The sequence below is a fragment of the Trachurus trachurus genome (genome assembly GCF_905171665.1).
Source record: "Trachurus trachurus genome assembly, chromosome: 17".
In the NCBI taxonomy this organism is placed as follows: domain Eukaryota; kingdom Metazoa; phylum Chordata; class Actinopteri; order Carangiformes; family Carangidae; genus Trachurus; species Trachurus trachurus.
Window position 1 is genome coordinate 15142698 of NC_139900.1, and position 21462 is coordinate 15164159.

A 21462-nucleotide genomic window follows, 5' to 3' on the forward strand; every position below is an offset into this window, starting at 1 on the left:
AATCCGGAGCCGACACGTTCGGCAGCCACCTCCACAGAAACACAGCAGGTGGGTGGCTGCTGTGAAATTCCCCACTGTGGGGGGTCCTTTTGGGGGGAGTGAAAGAAAGAAAAGTGGAAATGACTGGGAGCTGCAGATGAAGGGAGTGGGTCAGTGGTGAAAAGTTCCCATGCACAAAGGTAATATACATGCACATATACTGAATTTCTATATATGACATACCGTACATACAAAATAAAAGGCTATTCAGAAAATATGCATGGGACCGATTAGAAATTAAAATTATTTCATATATATGGAAATTGACTTTTATTTATCAAGCCCATACAAATATGTATGTTCATGTATGTGAGATTATATTGTAGGAATTGTGTGGCACACTCGTTTTTGTTATGTTATAAAAACTGCTAGAAAGAAAATCAATTCTGCCACTGACTGTATAATCTGGATTCAAATAATACACAAGAGATTGGCAGAAAATAGTGCAGCAAGAAGCCGAATCTATAGCTTCACTGCTGGTTCTGTACATTAAGAACACTGAACATGGATGGCTTTTATTGTGATGAGAACTGTTTATACTTGTTCGGACTGAAATCGTATCAGTTGAATTTTTAAATAAAGCAGCAGTTTTATTCCATTTGAACTCTGGTTGTTAGTGGAATAAAAGGCTTCACACGCGCGCGCACACGCGCACACACACACACACACACACACACACACACACACACACACACACACACACACACACACACACACACACACACACACACACACACACACACACACACACACACACACAGGCCGCTACAGTCACACTCTCGGAGTGAATCCCTTAAGCGGAGGAGCCTACTTCACTAATAGAAGCACCTTGTCCATTTGAAAAGCTCCTAATTTTGTGAAATAGAGTGAAGCGTCCTGCACTTCTCTCTACTGAGAAAAATATCTTCCTGCTCAAATGATCTACCATGAAAACTTTCATTTGCAGCCTAAGGCAGAGGAGGACTGTGTGTGTATGTGAATTTGAGAACATTATCATTGCAGCCTGGACAGTTGTCTGGACACACACACACACACACACACACACACACACACACACACACACACACACACACACACACACACACACACACACACACACACACACACACACACACACACACACACACACACACACACACACACACACACACACACACACACACACACAAAACACGGACCATGGACCTATTCGATTGGATTAATAAAGAATTTCTCCAGCTCTCTTCTCTTGTTCCCACCAGTGGAGTTAATTGCATTAGAGCTATGGAGTGGAGGAGAACTGGGAGCTAAGTCCAATGTCCTGCCTCAGTTCACTTTTCCTGCAAAAATGAGATGGGAGAGGAGGAGGAGGAGGAGGAGGAAGAGGAGGACGAGGAGGAGGAGTAGGCGGTGTGTGGATGGTTTGAAAGATGCAGAACAGAGAGAAAGTAACAGAGAAGTGAGGCAGGTGGGTGTGAACAGGGGACAGGAGGGATATTTTTCTCTCAGTGCAGGAACATCTGGCTGCAGCCAGAGTGAAACACCTCCAACTTTCTGCTGCTTATCCTATTTTTCACACATAAAGCTGAGAGAAGGAAACTTTTCAAACTGGACTGTTTCATAAAAGCCATGAAAATGAGAGGAATTACATCATCTTATGTCTGAGATGTGACCTGAAAGCCAATAAACACTAATCTAATATCAGAAATGTGGAGAATGGAACGGAGTTAAAATAATATATTTAAGTAATCTTATGCTCTCTTGCATGAATAAAGGGCAATCAAGGGTTATTTTATGGCTGGGTCAGTTTCCCAGAAATTTTCTTTTTCATTTCACAAAAAAATAGCTGCCATTTAGTCTTGAATTACAAGGATATTTCCAACAAAGGTTTAGACAATTTGGTCCTAATTATAAGGAAGATGGAAGCCATGGAGGTTGCTATGGCTACTGAGTACCAATTAATTATATTCAGGTTTAAAAAAAAAAAAAAAAAAAAAATCAACAGGACTGAAAAGTAGCTGCTGATAAACAGGCGGCCATGTTCATCTGAGTTTCCCTGAAAGACTAACAACAGAAACCCAACCTGTGAGAGCCACCAAATCAAACTAACATGGTGAAAAGATGTTATTATAAAAGAATAAAAACAATAAAAAGACAAATAAAAAAAGACAAAATCATCTTAAAAACATAAAAAAAATGCGTCTATCATGTTTTTTTTCTTGTATTGAGGCCTATCACTGATGAACCAATAGTTAAATTGAATTAAAAGGAAAGAGTCAACAGGCAGTTGGTGAATAAACAAAAAAGAAAAAATGAGCTCCCTTCAGTCCTGCATGTTCGATTTTTATCATAATAAAAAAATGTTGTGAGCACACATTATTATTCGGCCTCCATATTGTTACTGAGGTTTTCAAGTGAGTCATGAGTTAGACAGCGTTAGCAACCACTGCATCACACTAAATAACATATTGGTATAAAATTATTGATTATCGCAGGTTAAGATAAGCCTCAGGTTGATACCACGATTTACAAACAAATATACAAAGGTTGGTTCACTTCTGTTACCAGCGGCTGCTGACTCTGCCCGTCCTGTTGACCACACCGTGTCTCATCCCTCCACCTCCTCTTTCACCTCTCCTCCCTCTCCTTCTCCTCCTTCCTCAGCTCCATTCCCTGCTCTTGCTTCTCATTTCCGTGAGCACATTTTCTTTTTACTATCCCTCCCTCTTTCTCTCTCTCGTTACAGTATCTCTACCACCAATCGCTATTTCTATCAGTGCATCGACCCTCATTACACTTGGTGGGTGGGTTTGTCTGTTGTTTTTGAAGATGTGGCCTTCACAGGGAGGTGTCACATGCTGTAACATTACACGTCATGGATCGCTGCTCAGGTTACATGGAGTTGCAGTAGAAATTTAAGGATCCCACTATTTCTCTGTAAGACATGTACTATATTGACCTCAGAGAATAAATGTAATTTCATAAAATATTAAAGTGGCATCATATAAAAGTTGTTTGTGTTTTCTGCCACTGATTTAAGACTTGATGTTCGGTCACCTAAAGTCATGGAGTCCACTCTTTGTCACGGTGGTATTATTCACACTCCAGTGTAATATATTCCCTCCCTCCATTGGCATACCACATCGGAAAGATAAAATCCAACACAATATAAACCCAATTCTGACCCTGAATTAATACAGAATAGCAGGAGGTCAACATTAAGGCCACCAATTTTAATCAAGAAGTCACACTTTGTCTAACAGGGTTAATGAGCTCTAAATACTAAAATGCCCACAAGTCTTTGCTCCTACTGGGATGGAGTCAAATCCAGTCAAAGTCAAAGCCACAAATCTGAGTTGCAGTGAATTAAAACGCTTTGTCGTTGAATTTGTGAACTACACAATACACCACAGCTGATGAATTGCCTCTAAATTGATACAGTTTCCAAAAGTCAATTGATTTAATCGGCGTGTTGTTTTGTCAGCTTTCTTAGTGTAGCAGTGTAATCTTTTAACTCTGTCCACCTTTAATGGTGCACTTAAAATAATTTAAAACTCTGTATTCGGAGCTTCATTGGCAAATTCATGTTTGATGTCATTAGTTAACATCTCACCGCACTTGCTTAGGCTTGTACTTTTTGTACTTTTACAGAAACCAGTTTGATTCCAGCTGAGGCAGCTTTACTCTCTCTCTTTCCTACATGCTTCTATTATGTCAAACTGTAATGCTCAGTGTTACACAATAGCAACTAAAAGTGTTTTATACTGTGATAAAATGGTCAAAAAATAGGTTATAACAAGACAAAGCTGTAAGCTCAGATAAACAAAACTGTCTCAAGTCATCACAGGCTGGCCGCTCCACATTTTATCACCTTTTCTTCGGATTAAACTGTGTAGATTTTTAGGAGACTGTCATGTGACCTCAGGAACCTGCTTGGTTAATAAACTGGAAGTCTAAGAAACATATATTCTGAGGCCAGAGCTTTAAGTGCTTCATAGACCAGGAGCAAACTCTTTAAAATCTATTCTGCAATCACCAGGGAGCCAGTGGAGAGATGTGATATGATTTTTTCTTTCAGGATTGGAGACTTTCTGAAACCTGACGGACATAGAAAGCATTGAATTTTCACATTATCCACATTCATGCTGCTCTTTGTGCTGCTGCTGCTGCTTCCCTTTGTCACTACATCTTCACCCCACATTGATTCAGCTCCAGTGTGAAGGAGGAGCTCACTATACTGTGTCATGCTGACTTCTGCTCCATGACTGTCACATTTAAAGTATTATATCACATGGAGAATTGCGCCTTCTTGCTCTGTTTACCCAGGGACACATGTCCTTCCTGCCAAACCTTGTGTGTGCTACTTTTATTTGTCCAGAGAGCATTAGAAAGACTTGAACAACAGATATAAGTGAATAAATAAAATTAAAAGGTTAAATCAGAGGAGAGTGAACTGGAATTCCCTTGAGTGCATAAACCCTGTCTCTTGGTAATGTAAAGGTAATTAAATCAAATTGTAAATTTGGTTCAGAGCAGAGAAATGTTGTTTAACCTTGAGTTATTCAAAGGAAAACTGCCAACGGTAGCACTCCAGTGACACAAGTGTATGGCGTGTCAACACAGGAATGTGTTTTCACCCACACACAGGACAAAAGAACATGCACTGATATTAATCCTATTAATAAACTGCGCAGGTTGTGTATTCGTCTCATGTTTGTATTATCTATGCATGAAAACCATCTGTATTCCTGCACACTCTCTCTCCGTACTAGAGGCTTTCATGGGTCCAAAAAGTTGGAAACTAATGCAGGTGCACGCATGAATTACTTTTTTCCTTTTTTTTTTTTTTAAGAGACCTGATTCAAAAGCGATTAAAGCGAAGTCACACCTGATCCAACTACCCCCGAGGATAATTATACCTGAACTAAAATGTGGTCGACCCAACAGACCCCTACACCTGCAGCAGCAGCGACGTGATGCAGCGCTGGTTAATGAGCTGTCGTGGTCAAAGAGAGCAGCATTATGATAATAACACGGTCATTAGAGAAGTAATGTTAAGTCAAAGTAACTGAAAAAAAAAAAATGCATGTGCTTGAAATATGAAAATCCTGTTTTACCTTCTGCACCATTAACAAAGAAAAGGCAGATTAAAAGAAAATCATTTCCTCATCTGTGAGTGAAATCTTTAAAGCTTGTTTCAGTCGACCTCTGCTGATCCATTTGGATTCAAGTGGGTTCAAGCACCAGTGAAGACATCGACGGAGTCAAAAGACGAGATTTAAAACACTCGACAGTGACCCGACCCTGAGGGCGAAGACTTCTCTAACCTGGGAGTGGGGTTGAACCCATCAGAGGCTTGTTGAGCCCAAAATATCATACAGTACACAACTGTCGAGGCTGAGGAAGAAAAACCTTCCTCTCTCTTCCTCTCCCTTCTGTGCTATCCACCAACGTTTTAGACAGGGGTGCAGGGTTGGGCAAGTTGGCACTGGCAGCTGTGTACAACATGGCACGCTTGCTCGTCGCCACAGGCTCGAGGCTGCACTGACCGGCAGGAGCAGCTTGTTCCCTCGGGCTGGCGTTAAGCTAGCAGGGACCCATTTCAGGCAGCGGCCACGCCACGGTCCGTGGCATCAAAACCAGCAGAGAAAAGGAAATTGCCGGAGGGAAGCAAGAGAGGGAGATCGGCAAAGAGAGGCAGAGAGAAAAGGGTGTTAGAGAGGAAGGGAGTGCGAGAGAGCAATTTGGTGATTTAGTTGATGCTTCTTTTTCTGTCTGTAGGAATGAGCAGACGGAGGTTCAGCGTTGGGCTCAGTCAGACTTTAACTGGACACCAGCCTGCTTGCAGGAGTCAAACCTCTGCTATCTTTAAACATCACAGGAAAAACAATGGGCAGATTTCATGGGAGCCCGGTCTCTATACTGCTGCTCTTTAATCTCTCCACCCCTGTATCGCTCTCCTCTAAACATTTTACTGAGTCCTGAGAGACTGAGCCTGCTCGCCTGTTAGTTCACTCAACTGGAGACTGTGTCCTCCTCCCCTCTGCTCGCTGCTACAGTCTGAATTGTTGGGAGTCTTTCAGCTTCAGATCACACACACACACACACAAAAAAAAAAACGATGCCTGAAAATGCCTCCAAATATAAAATAATAATTCTCGATTGATCCCTGTAGGAAAATCTTTGTTTGTTTGCCTGCAGCTGTAGGACTGGACACAGTATAAAACCTCTATATTCAGATTAATCAAAAGTATATGGAGATATATATGGTATTTTTTGTACAGTCATGCAATGCTAGCGACCCTGTGAGGCTATAAAAAGGCACAGCATTGCTATGAGCTATGAGCTAAGTGATAATGTCAGCATGCCCGCGCTCGCAGCTAATATTCACCATCATCACTTGGCTTGTTAGCACGTAATCATTAGCTATGGGGCACTAAACACAAAAGGCTACAGGGACTGTCACTGCAAATCTCTGCAGGTTAAGTACTAAGTACCTGATGAGTGTGATGTACAGGAAGTCATTGGATGTCTGTACCAAACTTCATGGGAATCAATCCAGACAGACTAATCCAGCCACCACCACACGCCACAGGAGGCCATTCCTAATTTAAAGACTGGCCTGGGACTTAATGTCACAAGACACTGTCCCATAATTTCTATACTCATTCATATTGTGTTTGCTATGTGCAAGTGCAATAATATGCAATGTATCTTTTTATATTTTATATGAATAGATTTTCTTGCAGCACTGGGACTGTGGTGCAAGAACAACCTCATCCTCAACGTCAGGAAAACCAAGGAGATGGTCATGGACTTCCTGAGGTCTGGCACGGCACTGTCAACTCTCTATACATCGAGGACACAGCTGTGGAGACAGTTCCCAACTTTAAATACCTCAGGGTACACCTCTCTAACACCCTCACCTGGCAAGACAAAACCTGGAGCTTCATCAAAAAAAAAAGAAAAGAAAAAAAATAGGCAGGATTAAACTCCATCATCCTCAGCTCCTTCTACAGATCTGTGGTGGAGAGCACACTGTCCTTCTGCATCACGGTGTGGTGTTGGAGCTGCACAGTGGCAGAGAAGCAAGCGCTGCAGAGAGTGGTTAAGTCTGCTCAGAGGACCAATCGGATGCAGTTTTACCAGCCCTCTCAGACGTCGACACCAACCAATGCAGAGACAGAGCGACCTGCATCATGGGAGACTCCACCTGCCCTGCACATGGACTGTCTTCACTCCCAGCTTCGTCCCGGATGCTGTGAGACTATTAAACCGCTTCACTCTGCCACAACCCTGATTTTTTTACAATTGATTTTTGTCTTTATCAAGCTCATATTGATGCTAGAAATCAGGGGATTGCCAGAATGATTAGCATTAAATCTGTGGGAATCGTGAAAGTTACAGTAACTTTCACCAGTTGGTGAAACCAGAGACTACAATAAGTCAGAGGATCAGAAATGTCAGTTGGGAGGTGCTCCTGTGGTGGCTCATCTGCTCTGGTAGAAGAGCATGTACCATGTAGCCTACTGTACTCTCAACTCAACTCAAATTGTATTTATTTAGCACATTTAAAAACAACCTCAGTTGCCCAGAGTGCTGCACAACATAAATACAATCCAGTGCTAGCAATACTGTATAAATAACAGTAGAATAAACAATATAAATTACTGTCCTATCCAAATTAATGCTAAAATAACATATCTGGGGTTAATGGACGTCTTCCATCCAAAAGTTGTTGAGACATTTCAGTCTGGATACAGGGAGCGGTGGATTGACAGACGTCTCTACCCTTGTAGTCCAGATTAAATGACAAGATTTTACATGAGAAAAGTGGGTAGGAGAGTGTTTTGCCTGCTTTGATAACCTCAGATACATCCACACAGGGTCTTCTTCCAGCAGCTCGGCCAAGTTTGTTTTCAAGGGCATTTCCCTTTAGATTGCTACATGTAAGGCTTAAAAAGAAGCCAGCCCTGAAAAGCGAAGGTGGAAAGCAGGAGGCGGGGGGGTTGTGAGGCGTTGAGTGGAGCAATACACAACCTTCATGCTGAGCTCTATTTGCTTGTTTCTGCCAGTGCTTTCATTTTTTTTTTTTTTTTTTTCTCTTAAATTTATTATAAGATTGACTTTGGGAATTTCACAGTCTCACTGCACAATTTCGTTGCACAGCCCTTTACAAGTGGATGTATCTCCAGGTATGTCGTTTGATTGCGCCGCTAGGGAAATAAATGAACAAGTTGTATAAACGCATATAAAGAAATAAGATAAAGCCTACGCCATATGTAGAGTGACATTTATAGTCATCTCTCTGCTGTATTCTGTCTCTACCACTGAGATTTTATAGCTGTCCATATATTTCTGAAGCAAGACAAATCCCTGAGAAATACTGTGTAAGATCTGTGTAGCAATTCAAGTTTTAACTTCAGGTTCTCTCTAAAGCCTCTGAAGATGGTGCATTAAACTGATCACTGTGGCTCATGCCAACTTCTCTCCTCTTGTTGCAAAAAAAAGCTACAGCCAGCAGAAACTTAAATCTGCTGCTACAATAATGCTAAAAGCTGCACGAAGCAATATTTCACCTCAAATGGGAAAATGTGAGTGAAGTTTGTTCCCACGAAACTTCCAACATGCACATCCACCTAATGCTGAGTAACAGGGATGTGTCTACCATGTGCTGCTTCTGTTACAATAGTCCAATATTATGCAATAATGTGATAATTAACAGGGCTTTTAGCTGTTCTATGTTCTCCCTGTACCTGCATGGGCTTCCCACAGTCCAAAGATATGCAAGTTTGATTGATTGGTGACTGGATGAATGGATGGACGGACAGGTGGAGGGATGTATAATATTCAGCTCTTGTATATTAAAGCAGAAGTGAGTGATCCGGTCGTTTTCGCTAATGCTGCGTTCCAGGCAGGCTTTTGAAATCGTAAATTACAGCTTCAAGTCACAACTTACGACTTTGTAGCGTTCCAGGCAACCCACTCGTGTTTTTCCGACCTGTTTTACCGGTGAAAGTCACTATAACGGCCACTCGTAACTTCCGACCGGTGAACTCGTACCAGATCGAACTGGTACCACTTCACGGTCGGAAAAATACGAGTTTCCTTGAACGCACCATAACAGTCCTCGTCGCTACGTCACCACATTCACGGCGTTCCTTGGCTGCACACACAGCCCTGCATGCCGTTCTCTCTCCTCATTGGATAAAAACTGTAGGATACGATAAATGTTTTCTCTTCGGCTCAGAGCAGAGCAGAGTGACTGAGAGACCCGTGTTTCAGTCCAAACACTCTATGTAAGTGATTGCTGTCGGAAGATATAACTATTTAAGACTTATATTAACACAAATATATCACTCACTTCTGCTTTAAACTAGACCTAAAATTGGCTAAATTCTAAATACAGCTTTTGAATTTAATTGTTTTCCATTATATCAAATTATTGGATGTAATGTTGACATGAGTCAAATTTACACCTTGACAATCTAACACTCACTGCCTGACTGTGGGTTTTACAAGTTTCCAGCTCGCTCCATTGAACAGACAGCAGTAGAGTGCCGTCTGCTTGGATTCACAACTCATGTTGGAAAAAAAAAGAAAAGAAAAAAAGTATCAAACTGTCCAAAGAAACTCCTTAGACTCAAACTCCTGCAGCAGAGCCAACTTCTCCACTGTCACAATCTGTATTTTCAATATGTTGCCAACTCTCTCGCACAGTCAGCTGTTCACCTTTGTTGCACCCAAGTATCTTTGCTGATGTTAGTTGGAAAATAAAACTTTTTCGGTGCACTCACTTTCCCTCGACCCAAAACACCGACTGAACGTCTTAGTTTTGAGTGATGTGTCTTTGTTATATTATCGAATTACAGACATTTATTTGTGATGCACATTGGAGATGATGAAATCCTAAAGAAGTGTATAGTTTCACTGATTATGAAAGTGTATATCAGAGTTTGACATGCGAGAAAGGCCCCCCCGGATGGTCTCCAGGGAAACACTGCAGGGATTATGTGGCAGGCGTTAAAACCTGTTCGGCACCAGGACGCCCCTCTGATTTCATTAAAGCTGCTGACCCCAGACAGTCTAGGAAAATGAAGGTAATTCAATTAGCCATTATCCTGCAACTGCCACTTGTGGCCACTGTTCAGCAAAAGTTACATTACATAGTGGTACTTTAATTATTTAAGACTACAAAAGGAGGTAGCATAGAGGAGAAATTGTTTACAATTTGCATCTTATCCAAGGAAATACTGTATATAAAAACAAATCATTTAACATAAATATTTCAGCAGGGCATTTTTGTCTCCTCTGAGTTGTACAATTGAAATTTGAAAAGTGAGGCAAATTTGAGTAGCAAGGGTCAATGTCGGAACGTTTTCTTTTTCTTTTCTTCCTTCTTTTTGACTGTGATTTTAATGATGTTCCTGCATGTCACTTCACATTTCATAGCAGCTGAAATTGCTCAGCAGGAGAGCAGAAAATATCTAGAGGGAAATCTACAGCATCTAATGGCCTAGTGCAGCTATCATCCAATAAAAAGTTAGAGGTTTAACTTTATCTGTCATCCTTAGGCACATAATTGTGTACGCACACACACGCACACACGCACGACTGCTCAGTGAACCAAACAGTATGTAGATCTCTTTTATCGCATCTTGCCAGACGCTGACAAACAGCTGTAATCTCTTGAATACTGTGTCGACAGACGCAGTTCATTCTCAATAAAAAACCCCAGCAATTTTCAAATGTCATTTTTATATTATACAGTTTCAGTTTTCTCATGATGGTATTACACCGAGAGGAGAAAGATAAGCTTCACAGTGTGAGAGTGACAGCAGGACACAGATGCAGAAAAAGAAAATAACAGAAAGAGATATAAAGAAGAAGAAGAATAGAGATGTAATAAAGATGGAGGTCATATTTTTGTCCTGCTGTGTGGGTGTGTGTAACTGTGTGTGTGTTTATACATAATTAGTGCTGAAGCCTCGATCTCTGAAAGCAAATGGATCTGTTTATGTAACTGAAATGTATTTGCTTTTGAAGCTAATTTGACACTAAAACATGCTTATTTATTCAATAATGAACATCTTACTGCCACCTTAAATCAGAGGGTCTAAATACGCAGGTAAACACTGTTTACTCACTTAAAGTTTCCATACAACCACTTCAAAATACCTGAGTACGTATAATATAGTTTTGTGACAGAAGTTGCACTTCAGCAATTTGTTTAAGTTTGTTTTGTGAAAAAACAGATCGGGTGATATGACAGCAAACGTCTCGCCCACAGCACCATCTGATTGGTTACACAGCATGAGTAAGAGCCTATCAGCTCTGAGGGCTGCTGTGTTCACAGATGGGCACAGACTGGACGCAGCACCGGTTAGCGAGCGGAGCTGTGTGTCGAAAGGTGAGATGACAGACGCCTCTCGAGCTGTGATAAACATCACAGTCCTCTACACTGAACTTACAGCAACACCACACTCTGGTATACAATTACAAAAAGAGAAATAGAGAAGCTATTGTCGCTTAAGGCTAAGCTAAAGAGCACACCACTGCCTTGAATGTTTATTTCATTTCAAATCCAGAGAAGTGAAGATGACATTTCCTACACAAACACTACTACACTGTATTCAACTAAGCAGATATCAGGGAACACATTTAGGTGTTATAAAAGGTTTCATTAGCTAAATTCCATAGTAAAATCCTAATTTATTGTATTCCTATTAGGGCTTTCAAAGTTAATGCATTAATGCATGTGATTAATCTAGAAACATTAACGTGTTTAGAAAAATTAATGCACGATTAATCACATCACATGACTTAGGTAGAGCCTGTCTTTGTATACAGTCTATGGTCTGTGTCTGTGTCACCACTTGGCTTGTCACCCGTCCATTGAATATGTTAACGTCCGGTATTTGAGGATTAAATCACAAAAACAGATAAATTAAACTAATGACCCTCGGCCCTGTTAGCGGTTCAACAGATTCAAGCAGTCGTCAGTCATCTTTCTCCTGCTCCTGTCAAACAGATATCCTTCTCCTGCGTTTGATTTCAGCTCAGTTACATCATTACCGATCTCAAGCAAATCATTTAAATCTGCTTCTAAGTGCTTCAAATGGTTAATTTATTTGCCCGTCATTCTCCATCTCCAAACACTGATAATAAATCACCCACTCCATGCAGAACTTTCAGCTCAGCGACTTGATTTCACCACATTTTACCGCCACAGTCGCCAGTAGAGGCTGAAATAATGTGCATATTTGTGTGCATGTGCGTGACTGTGAATGTGTGCCTGCGCTGCAGCTGGTGGTCTGACAAGGATTTTATTCCAAACAGACAAGCAAACATAACCCTGACAGATGGTATATTCTGTGAGCTGTGCTGTGTTCGCTGCAAAACGCTATACTCTTCACAAGTAATTTAGTGTAGTTTTAGTTGTTCAAACTTTATTGGCTTCATGAAAAATTAAAAAGCCTGTGTGGTATACTTCCACACTTACCTGTTATAAATGTCGTCGTCCTCCCCTCCCCAGCCCCAGTACTCGTTGGGGAAGCCATTGATTTTCAGGAACTGTTTTTTACTGAGGCCTGAGACTCCTCCGAAGTAGCCGGCATAGGGCAGCCTGCAGGAGAGGGGGAGAGGAGGGAGAGATGGAAGAGATGAGGAGGGGAGAGGAGGTGAGAGGGGAGAGAAGTTATAAGGAAGCAGCCGACAAGAGGAAATTATATTTCCAAGGATTCAGGAGCGGCATTTTAAATGACTGCGTTATTACAAAAGAAATAGAATTGCATGAACAGGCAACAGGTTTCATTTGCAGCCTCAGCTACCTGCTCCACCTCTGTCAGACAGGATTAAATTCCATCAAAAATTTTGCTGTGTTGCTGTTTGGAACAAAGTGATATAAGTTTGTTTGCTTGTTTTTTTTTCATCTTTTTTTTATAGTGCAGAAGATGGCCTTTTCCCTTCCCTTTCAGATGAAGTGAAAAACCAGATAAGAAACAATGTTAAACAGCAGAGAAACATATCGACATTACGCAGCATTTATTGGAAAGTGTTATCAGTCCTAATCATGTGAAGACTGAGCGACTCAAACTTTCACCTAAAGGCTTTTAAAAAGCTGTGTTGTTTTTTGTCTGTCTGAATTTGTTTCGATTCGTTTTTTAGGCAGATCTGAGCACAGCAGTTGTCCTCAGGTGTGTACCGAAAACAACCACATGCACACCAAAACCCTGAGGGGAAACAGCGGCTTCGCTTCCGTCACAAATGAACTGTGCGGCACTTTGTGTGTGATGGTGATCTCTGTGAACTCTGTCTGACCCAACTACAGGGTGTATTTAACAAATTTGACCTCCTAAAGTTTGTTGTACAGTATTTGATACATTCGGGATGTGCTGATGAGCAAAATCAACATACATTAACCGTAAGATGGAGAATGAGTCCAGGTCTGACCTGACCTGGCAACTCCAGTACAACAAAAGAGATGGTTTGTTTGTTCATGTAATTGGGGGAAGAGAACAAGTTCCTTGAAGTGTGTTCAGTATGACAGGTACAGGTTCAGGAAATAGTTAAAGGGGAACTTTGCAAGTCTGGTCTCTTTTCCTCTGTGCTGCTAACCCTCCTCTCCTTCATGTGCATTTGTTTTAAATGAAGCCGGTGAGAAATCAATCCATGAAGCGGTGGATCACATTATTTATCATATATGATGTAACAATGTGTATATTTGTGTAGTCTTATCTGTCATAAACAAGAGATTACAGGTTACGATGCACGTTTGTGTCTGATCTTACAAGGTTGGTTTTCATGTGGAAGGCAGAGAGCCTCCATTCTCTCTGTAACAAGTTACAAGTCATTTATTTAACCATCACAATTAGTCTGAAGCTGTTTAATTAAGGTACTGTACCAACGTAGCAGAGTTATGGTTAAAGTCCTGCATAGTTCCTCTTTCATTACAACAAAAACGTTTCCCATGGTTTTAGTAGAAGATGCGGGCGTCCATGTAAAGGTCAAGTGCAGCTGGTCATTAGTTGTTAATCTGAGGCCCATGATTTCTGGACATCATCATCAAATGATTCAGTGCATTAAGAGGCGTTCTGCTTTTTCGTATTCATCTTAAAGAGATGGATCACAGTTTACATTTGAATAGCCTCTTGAAATGTTTTAGGCAGTCACACATCTAATGTGTCTTGTCTTGGATTCCTTTTTTTTTTTTTAAAGAGGATCATTTATTTGGTCGCCTTTTTAACAGTATGTGGATAATCCATATCCATGTACAGTATAATCCACTAATGACACATAAAGTGACCGGGTCTAAACAGGGGCTGTGGTATTTATGCAAAAAAAAAAAAAAAAAAATCCCTGTGCTTATACAGTAAGCAGACATCAAGCAAACACTCTGCATCCACAAGTATAGAGATAAATTAGTCTCAACAATTGTGACAAGCATTTTACATTTCTTAATATTGTTTGGTATTTGTTTGTGAATTTGACAATGCATTTGTGAACAGACAAACTGTACTTTCCATATCTCAATCTTCAGTGACGTGCATAATGTATCTGCCCACTTAGAAGTGTCCAATAATGCTAAATGTTATTACATAAGTGTTTCCATATGTATCGTGCTGTATGGATATTAATGGATGAATTAAAACAAAGAAGCAATTAGATGAGATATTAGAGAAGAGAATAATGCAGAAAAAGAGAGACGATGAGAACAGAGAAGAGTCAGAGAAGAAATAGCAAAATTTACGTAAATTATTATGAGACAGATGCTAAAGAAGAACAATAAAATATTTGGGAAGCATCTGTGTTCTGTTTTATGTTTGCAAATGTACCACTCATATATTGTGTGTATATGTGTGTGTGTAGATACTGGACAAAATATGGCTGACAATCTTTAAAAAAAAAAAAAAAAATCTTCTCCTTAAAAGTCGTGAGACTGGAGTGGGATGGAAGTCAACTGGGAATGTCATGACAGCTGCCTGGAGACTAACCAGAGGGGGATACATATGTGTGTGTGTGTGTGTGTGTGTGTGTGTGTGTGTGTGTGTGTGTGTGTGTGTGTGTGTGTGTGTGTGTGTGTGTGTGTGTGTCTGTGCGTGTGTGTGTGTGTGTATTCTGTACAGTACGTGTTGTCAAATGTATGACAGCTTCTTGTTGAAAGATGACAAGCAGAAATTAATGAGACCGTATGTTTCTGCACAAGTTCTCCCAGCAACAATATGGTGAGCAGGGTGGTGTGTGGTGTGTGTGTGTGTGTGTGTGTGTATGTGTGTGTGTGTGTGTGTGTGTGTGTGTGTGTGTGTGTGTGTGCTTAAGCTTGAAAAAGGACACATGCTAGGGGAGAAAAAGAGAGAGAGAATTCGATATACTGTTTGCGTGTTTTTCTCGAGAACTTTGAAGACTGAGTTTAAATTTTTTATTAAGCCTCGCTGGAAAGAGGATAAACAAAACTCTTATGTAATATCTTCGGCGGTAGTGGCTCCATAAACTCCACATTGCTCTGATTATTTCCTTGGAAAAGAGTGAAATTTATCCATCAAATGCAAACAGTAATGGCTCGGCAGAAATTTTGCAAGCACATGGGCATTAGGAGGAATCAAAAGTGTCCCTAAAAGAATAAAAAAGATATTTTATTTTGTGAAATACTATAATTAATTAAATTTCCTTCTGTTTATTTTTGGTCTTGTGCAAATATTGCACACTGACCTTAGTGTTTCCTATCTCCAGAAATCAAGTCATGTCTCTCTGGTCCGTATATTTTCTCTTCTTAGGCTTCAATCTTGATCCCATAAGGTCAACGGTTCGATTACCATCTCCTCCAGTCCACATGTCGAAGTGTCCTTGGGCAAGATACTGACCCCAGAATGTATTGACATGTAAATGTGTGCAAATGGTTAGATACTGTAGAAATGTGCAATACGCAGTAGATAAAAGTGCTGTATGAATGTGACTGTGAATGGGTGAATATGAGTATAGACACTTTGAGTGGATCGTAGGGCCTAGAAAAGCACTATAAAAATGCAAGTCCATTCACCATTTACAATTTGTCATACCACCGGCAGACAGACAGATGCTGCATCTTTGAAAGACGTGATCTATGAAAGCGTCGTCTTTGTAGTCATCATCCAGTGTGAAGGCTGAACTGAAAGGAGATGGTCTGGTCTACAAGATTGCTGCTTTTTATTTGTTGAGTTGGTGGTAGCCTATTCGCATTTTGAAAAGTGACTTTAGTGATTCATTGCCAGCGTGCAATGACTCTTGGGATTGGTTTGTCTGTGAAGGATCCATTGTTGCGTGGAAAAAACAAAGGACATATTTCTTGTCTTCCACGACTGTGATGACTGGGAGTATTTCAGAATAAACCATTTTACGATATGTCTGTTCTTTCCTTCCGCACATGGTGACACTCTCTAAAGCCAGACCCCCACTACATGTATATATATAAAAGAACAATTATAAGGCTACGAAAACCAAACAAATTAGCAATTATATATATATAATATATATGCCCGAATATATTCATGGGTAGTATATTCAGATTTTGCGAATAAACCATGCAAAATATCACACACTGGACCTTTAAACCGGTAACACACACAAATCCAAAAGCCTGGCTGAGGAGCTGAAGGTTCATCTCCAGAGAGAAGAGTAAACAAACTGACTGTCAGGAGGAGAGGGTCTGTGAGTTCTCTGCCAGGCCGGAGACAGAGACCCATCAGATCAAGTTGAACTCCAGGGGAAACTCAGTGAGGAGCTGCAGCAACAAGAAGACGCCCATCAGCAGAAACTTAAAAAGCAGAGAAACAGTCTCTCGCTGCAGAGGTGAGAGAGGATGAGGAGCTGATCCAGGAGCTGAGGACTGAGCAAAATGCCCTCAGGAAACTGGAATCGGGAATTTGAGGGTCTAGAAGAAATGACCTCAACCAGCCTTGAGCTGCTCAAGATCAAGATGGAGGGAGAAATCTGTGAGGCCCTGAAGAGAGAAACGTCTAGGACAAAGGCTGGACAGAGACTAAGGAGACTAAGTAGAATGAGTCTCTGTCAAAACAGGTAGAGTGTCGGAAGGAGCAGACCTGGACACCGGAGGTGAGTGAGCAGTTGCAACAAGAAAGAGACAGTAGTTGAAAAGGTGAGAGTCTGAAGGTCTGTCTTACTGTAGAGGCTGCAGCTTCTAAATCTCTGACTTACATTTCAGTGCAGTGGTTCGACAAAAACTACTAAAGTCCATAAGAAACAATGGACGAGGGAGCTGTAGCATAACTCAGAGACTTTGTTTAAATCAAAGACCATTACTAGGCAGCACTGAGATGAAAATGTAATTCATAGGCAGAGCAGAGAGCCATGTGTGCTCAGGTATAAAAACCACTCATGTGAAGGTATTCCTGAAGAGCATTTTGTGTTTTTTTTTTGTGATCTGGGTGTTGTTGAGGATGAATTTTATTTGGTTTAACATCAGGAATCAACTGGCACAGAGGCATAATAATCATTAGTTGCAACCTTATAAAATAATTAAAGATCATCTCAACCTCGACTTACCACAATGGTGAAATGATGCATAATACATCAGTAATAAAGATCCGGTGGTATAATAAATAATCGCGTTATCACTCAGAGGGGCCATCTTTGTGCTCTGAGTGCCTCTTATTTCAATTGAAGTGCATTTTCCTGATTATACACTTTAACTTGAGTAACATCGGCAATGCAGGACTTGTACTTGTAAATTGATAGAGTGGTATTTCTTCTTCCGCCACTCCTGTAATGAGCAAACACTTTTCTGCCAAGGTTTAAACATTTTTGGTTATTTCACATAGATTTCTGTGTAAGTGTTTATTTGTGAGTGAGTTTGACATTTTTGGGGGTTGCCAGGTAACCGTCTATTGACCAAATATCTAAGGTGTCTTAACCTGTTAAGGTTCATTATGTATTATACATATTTATGTCGATCTTTTAACTCCATCAAGCTGAATGTCTTTCTTCCATGGTCTTCTGGTCCATTTCTCTTCTTGAAATAGTGCAACCTTGTACCAAATCTAATAATTTTATATATGAATTGCCTGTCTTTTGTTTATCCTTAAAACTGACACTATAGATCGATGTAAATCACTGAATAGTGTCGTCTTTGAAAGGTGTATGTCTCCCTGAAAGTCTAAATGAGCTATGGCAGAGTCATGCTACATTCCCAAGCAAGGAAGGGAGGATGGAAATGCATAAACATCCACAATATCATATCTAATCAAATGAGAATATGAAGTAATACACTGCATGATGACCACACAGGGCTGTATTTTGTGGTTTGAAAGAGCTGTGTTGTGAAATGGACGTCAAGGTGACTCTTTCTGCTCAGAGCGCTGCTAGGTGTTGTGAGGTGCTAAGGTAATTGAGAGAGCACTTAATGTGATCTGACTCTCACTGCCAATGTTTTCACCATCTATCAAACAGGACTTCCAGTGCTTTTACATTTGGAACCACACAGCCAAAATACCAGCTTTCAGTCAGCAGAGACAGTTCAGGTCTTTTTTTTTTAATTTTTATTTCCTCTCTCTGTTCTTGCTGATTTTTTCCCCCCTCTAATTTGGCAGCTTCCTAGAAGATAAAAGTGGAACGTCCAAATATAAAAGTTGGTAGGCTGACTCAGACCACATTAACCTTGGGAGCCAATCCTTTACAATGATCTGATTTTTACATCAGCAATTAACTACAATCAATACCGTGACCTTCCACTCACTCTAACCACCGAGCTCCTACTTTTATCCACTTTTCCTCATTTTCTGGGGGCAGAAAAAGTCTGATGAAACTATTTAAAGACTGCACTGATTCACTGCAAATACAAACTACAACCTTGCTCACCACCTGGTATTGTTTTTTTTGTTTTTTTGCCAGACAGCATTAGCTTATTGGGCACTATATCAGGGAGCTGCTGCGGCCCCTGAGGGTTTTCAGTAGGATAACTCTTTGTGGACTGACAGCTCTTGGATGGGTAGGTCACATCCATTGGCCATGTTTAGGTAATTAATCAATGCTTCCAGTGCTTTTAGATAATTAAGGGCAGGTGCAGTGTCATTATGCAAAAGACACAACTAAAACAAGATCCATTCAGTGCTGACCGTCAGGATACAGTGAACTACGGAGCTCCTCTGACAACAAACTGGAGATACGACCAAATGTTCTCTATTACTCTAGATGCTGTTTGTTTCTTTGCTTTACAATTCACAATATATTCATCCCCTTTGGATGTTTTCATGCTGATTTTATCTACAGCTGTCCAAAGTTATACTGTGTTTCAGTTTCAAACACATAAAAAGTGAGTAATGTACAGTTTTTCAACAGCTTTTATACCGTAGTTGCTGGGGTGTACCTTTGCACTTAAATTCTGTGCTCTACGTTTATAATATGCAGATCGTTGTCATTATTTTTTATTATGAATTATATGTATCTGGCATAATGATATGAAATGACTTGTTTTGTCCGAACAACACACCAGACCGCAATATAATGAGCTGATTTTTATCAAAACAAAGAAAAAAAGCTCCAAATCCTCATAATTAGGATTCTGGAAGTTAATGTTTCAGATTTTATGCTTGAAAAAACAATTTTAATCATTCATGATTCTTCTTCTACTGATTGACCAATGCATATTACTTCATAACTCTATGTGTTTCTTCTTGTGATGGACATCAAAGTTTTATTCAGTGTCAGTGTCAGTGACAGCAGTGATATAAAAAAACAAACATTACGTTACGTGTAGCTCCTTCAAACTTCAGAAACAGCTGCTACCCGTCTGCAGAGCCCTCAGCATCATCTAGCTTCATCTAGCAGGTCCAGTGTCCACGCACAGAGTTAACAAGGGTCTCTCCACTTGCTGTATTAGTCTAGACTTGTTAGTTATGCTTGGTATCGTGCTCTTGTTAGGACTAGAGAAGTATGACCAAATCAAAATTGGCAGCAGTGAACTGTGGTGCATTTTCACGCTAATTTAGGCAACAGACAAGGATTTCAAGGGATAATGAGATTTAGTCAAATTAGATACCACTCTGTCAATTGTCTGTCATAACAAAGACTGTAGGCCGTCTCCTACATTTTTTTTTGTTGAGCAGCCAGTTGCATGTTAAAATTCCACATATTTATATTTTATAAACCGAGCATAGAAAACTGTGAGGGTGATCTACAGTAGCAATTTCAAGCGGGCTAGCAGGCAGGTACAGAGCCAACTTGCTAAATGATCCATCAAATGTATAATTATTCCATAAAGTGTCAGCACTATGTGGCGTCATTTACTCAGCAGATCACTGATACATCAAAGTCAGTTCAAACTGAAGAAGTTAAACTCAAACTGCCTTAATTGCTAAAGTTAAAGTGTTTCTTAATGCCAAAACTTATTAAGCTCATAAAACATGTACCAAGAAGTCAGGTACCGTTACCTCTACTGCTCTGAAATCACACGCTGAGCCGAACATCGGCGCCTCACCTGAAGCCAAACTTGTCCATGGCGATGGCGAAGTGTCTTGGCTGGTCGTAGCAGTGGTAGAGGTTGCGGTCGTCCATCGGGATCAGGTCCACGTCGCTGAAGATGAAGCAGTCGTACTCTCCGTCTTTCAGAGCTTCCGTGTAGCCAACGTTCAACAGCTTGGCTCGGTTGAAAGTGTCCTCACCCAACTGCAAGACAAAACACCACAGAGATCATTATTTCACTGTTTAGAGATGGTAAACACACAGGAGGGGAGGCGGATGTTAGCTTCATCAGATAACAAACCCTATGACTTTTGTCTCCGCTCTGTACAGCTGCCCTCCGATTACCATAACGTGCCACTTTCCAAGCTAAAATGTAAAACACAGGAGTGAAATGGGGCAGTGAAAGTGAGCTAAGTGAGAAGAAGAAAAAGAATAGTGCCAAAATATTTAAAACGTGCTATTTTATTTATACTTCAACACTGTGAAATTCAGTCAAAGTGGGTTAGAGTGTTGTCAACTGCAATTACAAATCAGGACTTTCACATGTTTGCGAAAGGAAAGAACAGGCGGATGCTCAACTGCTGCAGGCACTGTTACCATAAACAAAGAGAAAATGAATCACAGCAAAACAAATGAGGTCACGCTCAAATTAAAGCTACTCTTTCTGTATTAATTCATTGTGAACCAATGTGTGGAAGAGAAGATCAGCTTACTGAAACAGTGAAAATAATTCTGCCTGAGACTCTCACCTCTGACACCTACAAGGAAAATGTGCTCTATTTGAATCTGTTGATCTATGTTGAGGTCAGAGGACGCAAATGTTTTTATTTCAGTGGATGAATAGTTAGCTTGCTAGTAGTTGGCTATACCTTGACCGGCTTTGTGGTACAGGCCTCAGCACAAATGTTGATATTTTGTTTATTTTGCATCTATCTGTACATGGGTTGGGTAGCTATTGAAAATGCAACAAACCTATGCAAGAAACTCGTGTAT

At 40.5% G+C, this 21462-nt stretch overlaps 1 protein-coding gene across 1 annotated transcript in view; it reads right to left on the reverse strand.

The window, feature by feature from the left end:
- Nucleotides 1-21462, reverse strand: part of b4galt2 (UDP-Gal:betaGlcNAc beta 1,4- galactosyltransferase, polypeptide 2) — a gene marked incomplete at its 5' end in the record, with an annotated part of 151897 nt that overhangs the window by 15350 nt on the left and 115085 nt on the right. The window contains 2 exons of the mRNA XM_083991142.1: nucleotides 12521-12643; nucleotides 20486-20673. Of these exons, the coding sequence (XP_083847268.1) occupies nucleotides 12521-12643; nucleotides 20486-20673 (311 nt within the window). The remainder of the gene's footprint in view (nucleotides 1-12520; nucleotides 12644-20485; nucleotides 20674-21462) is intronic.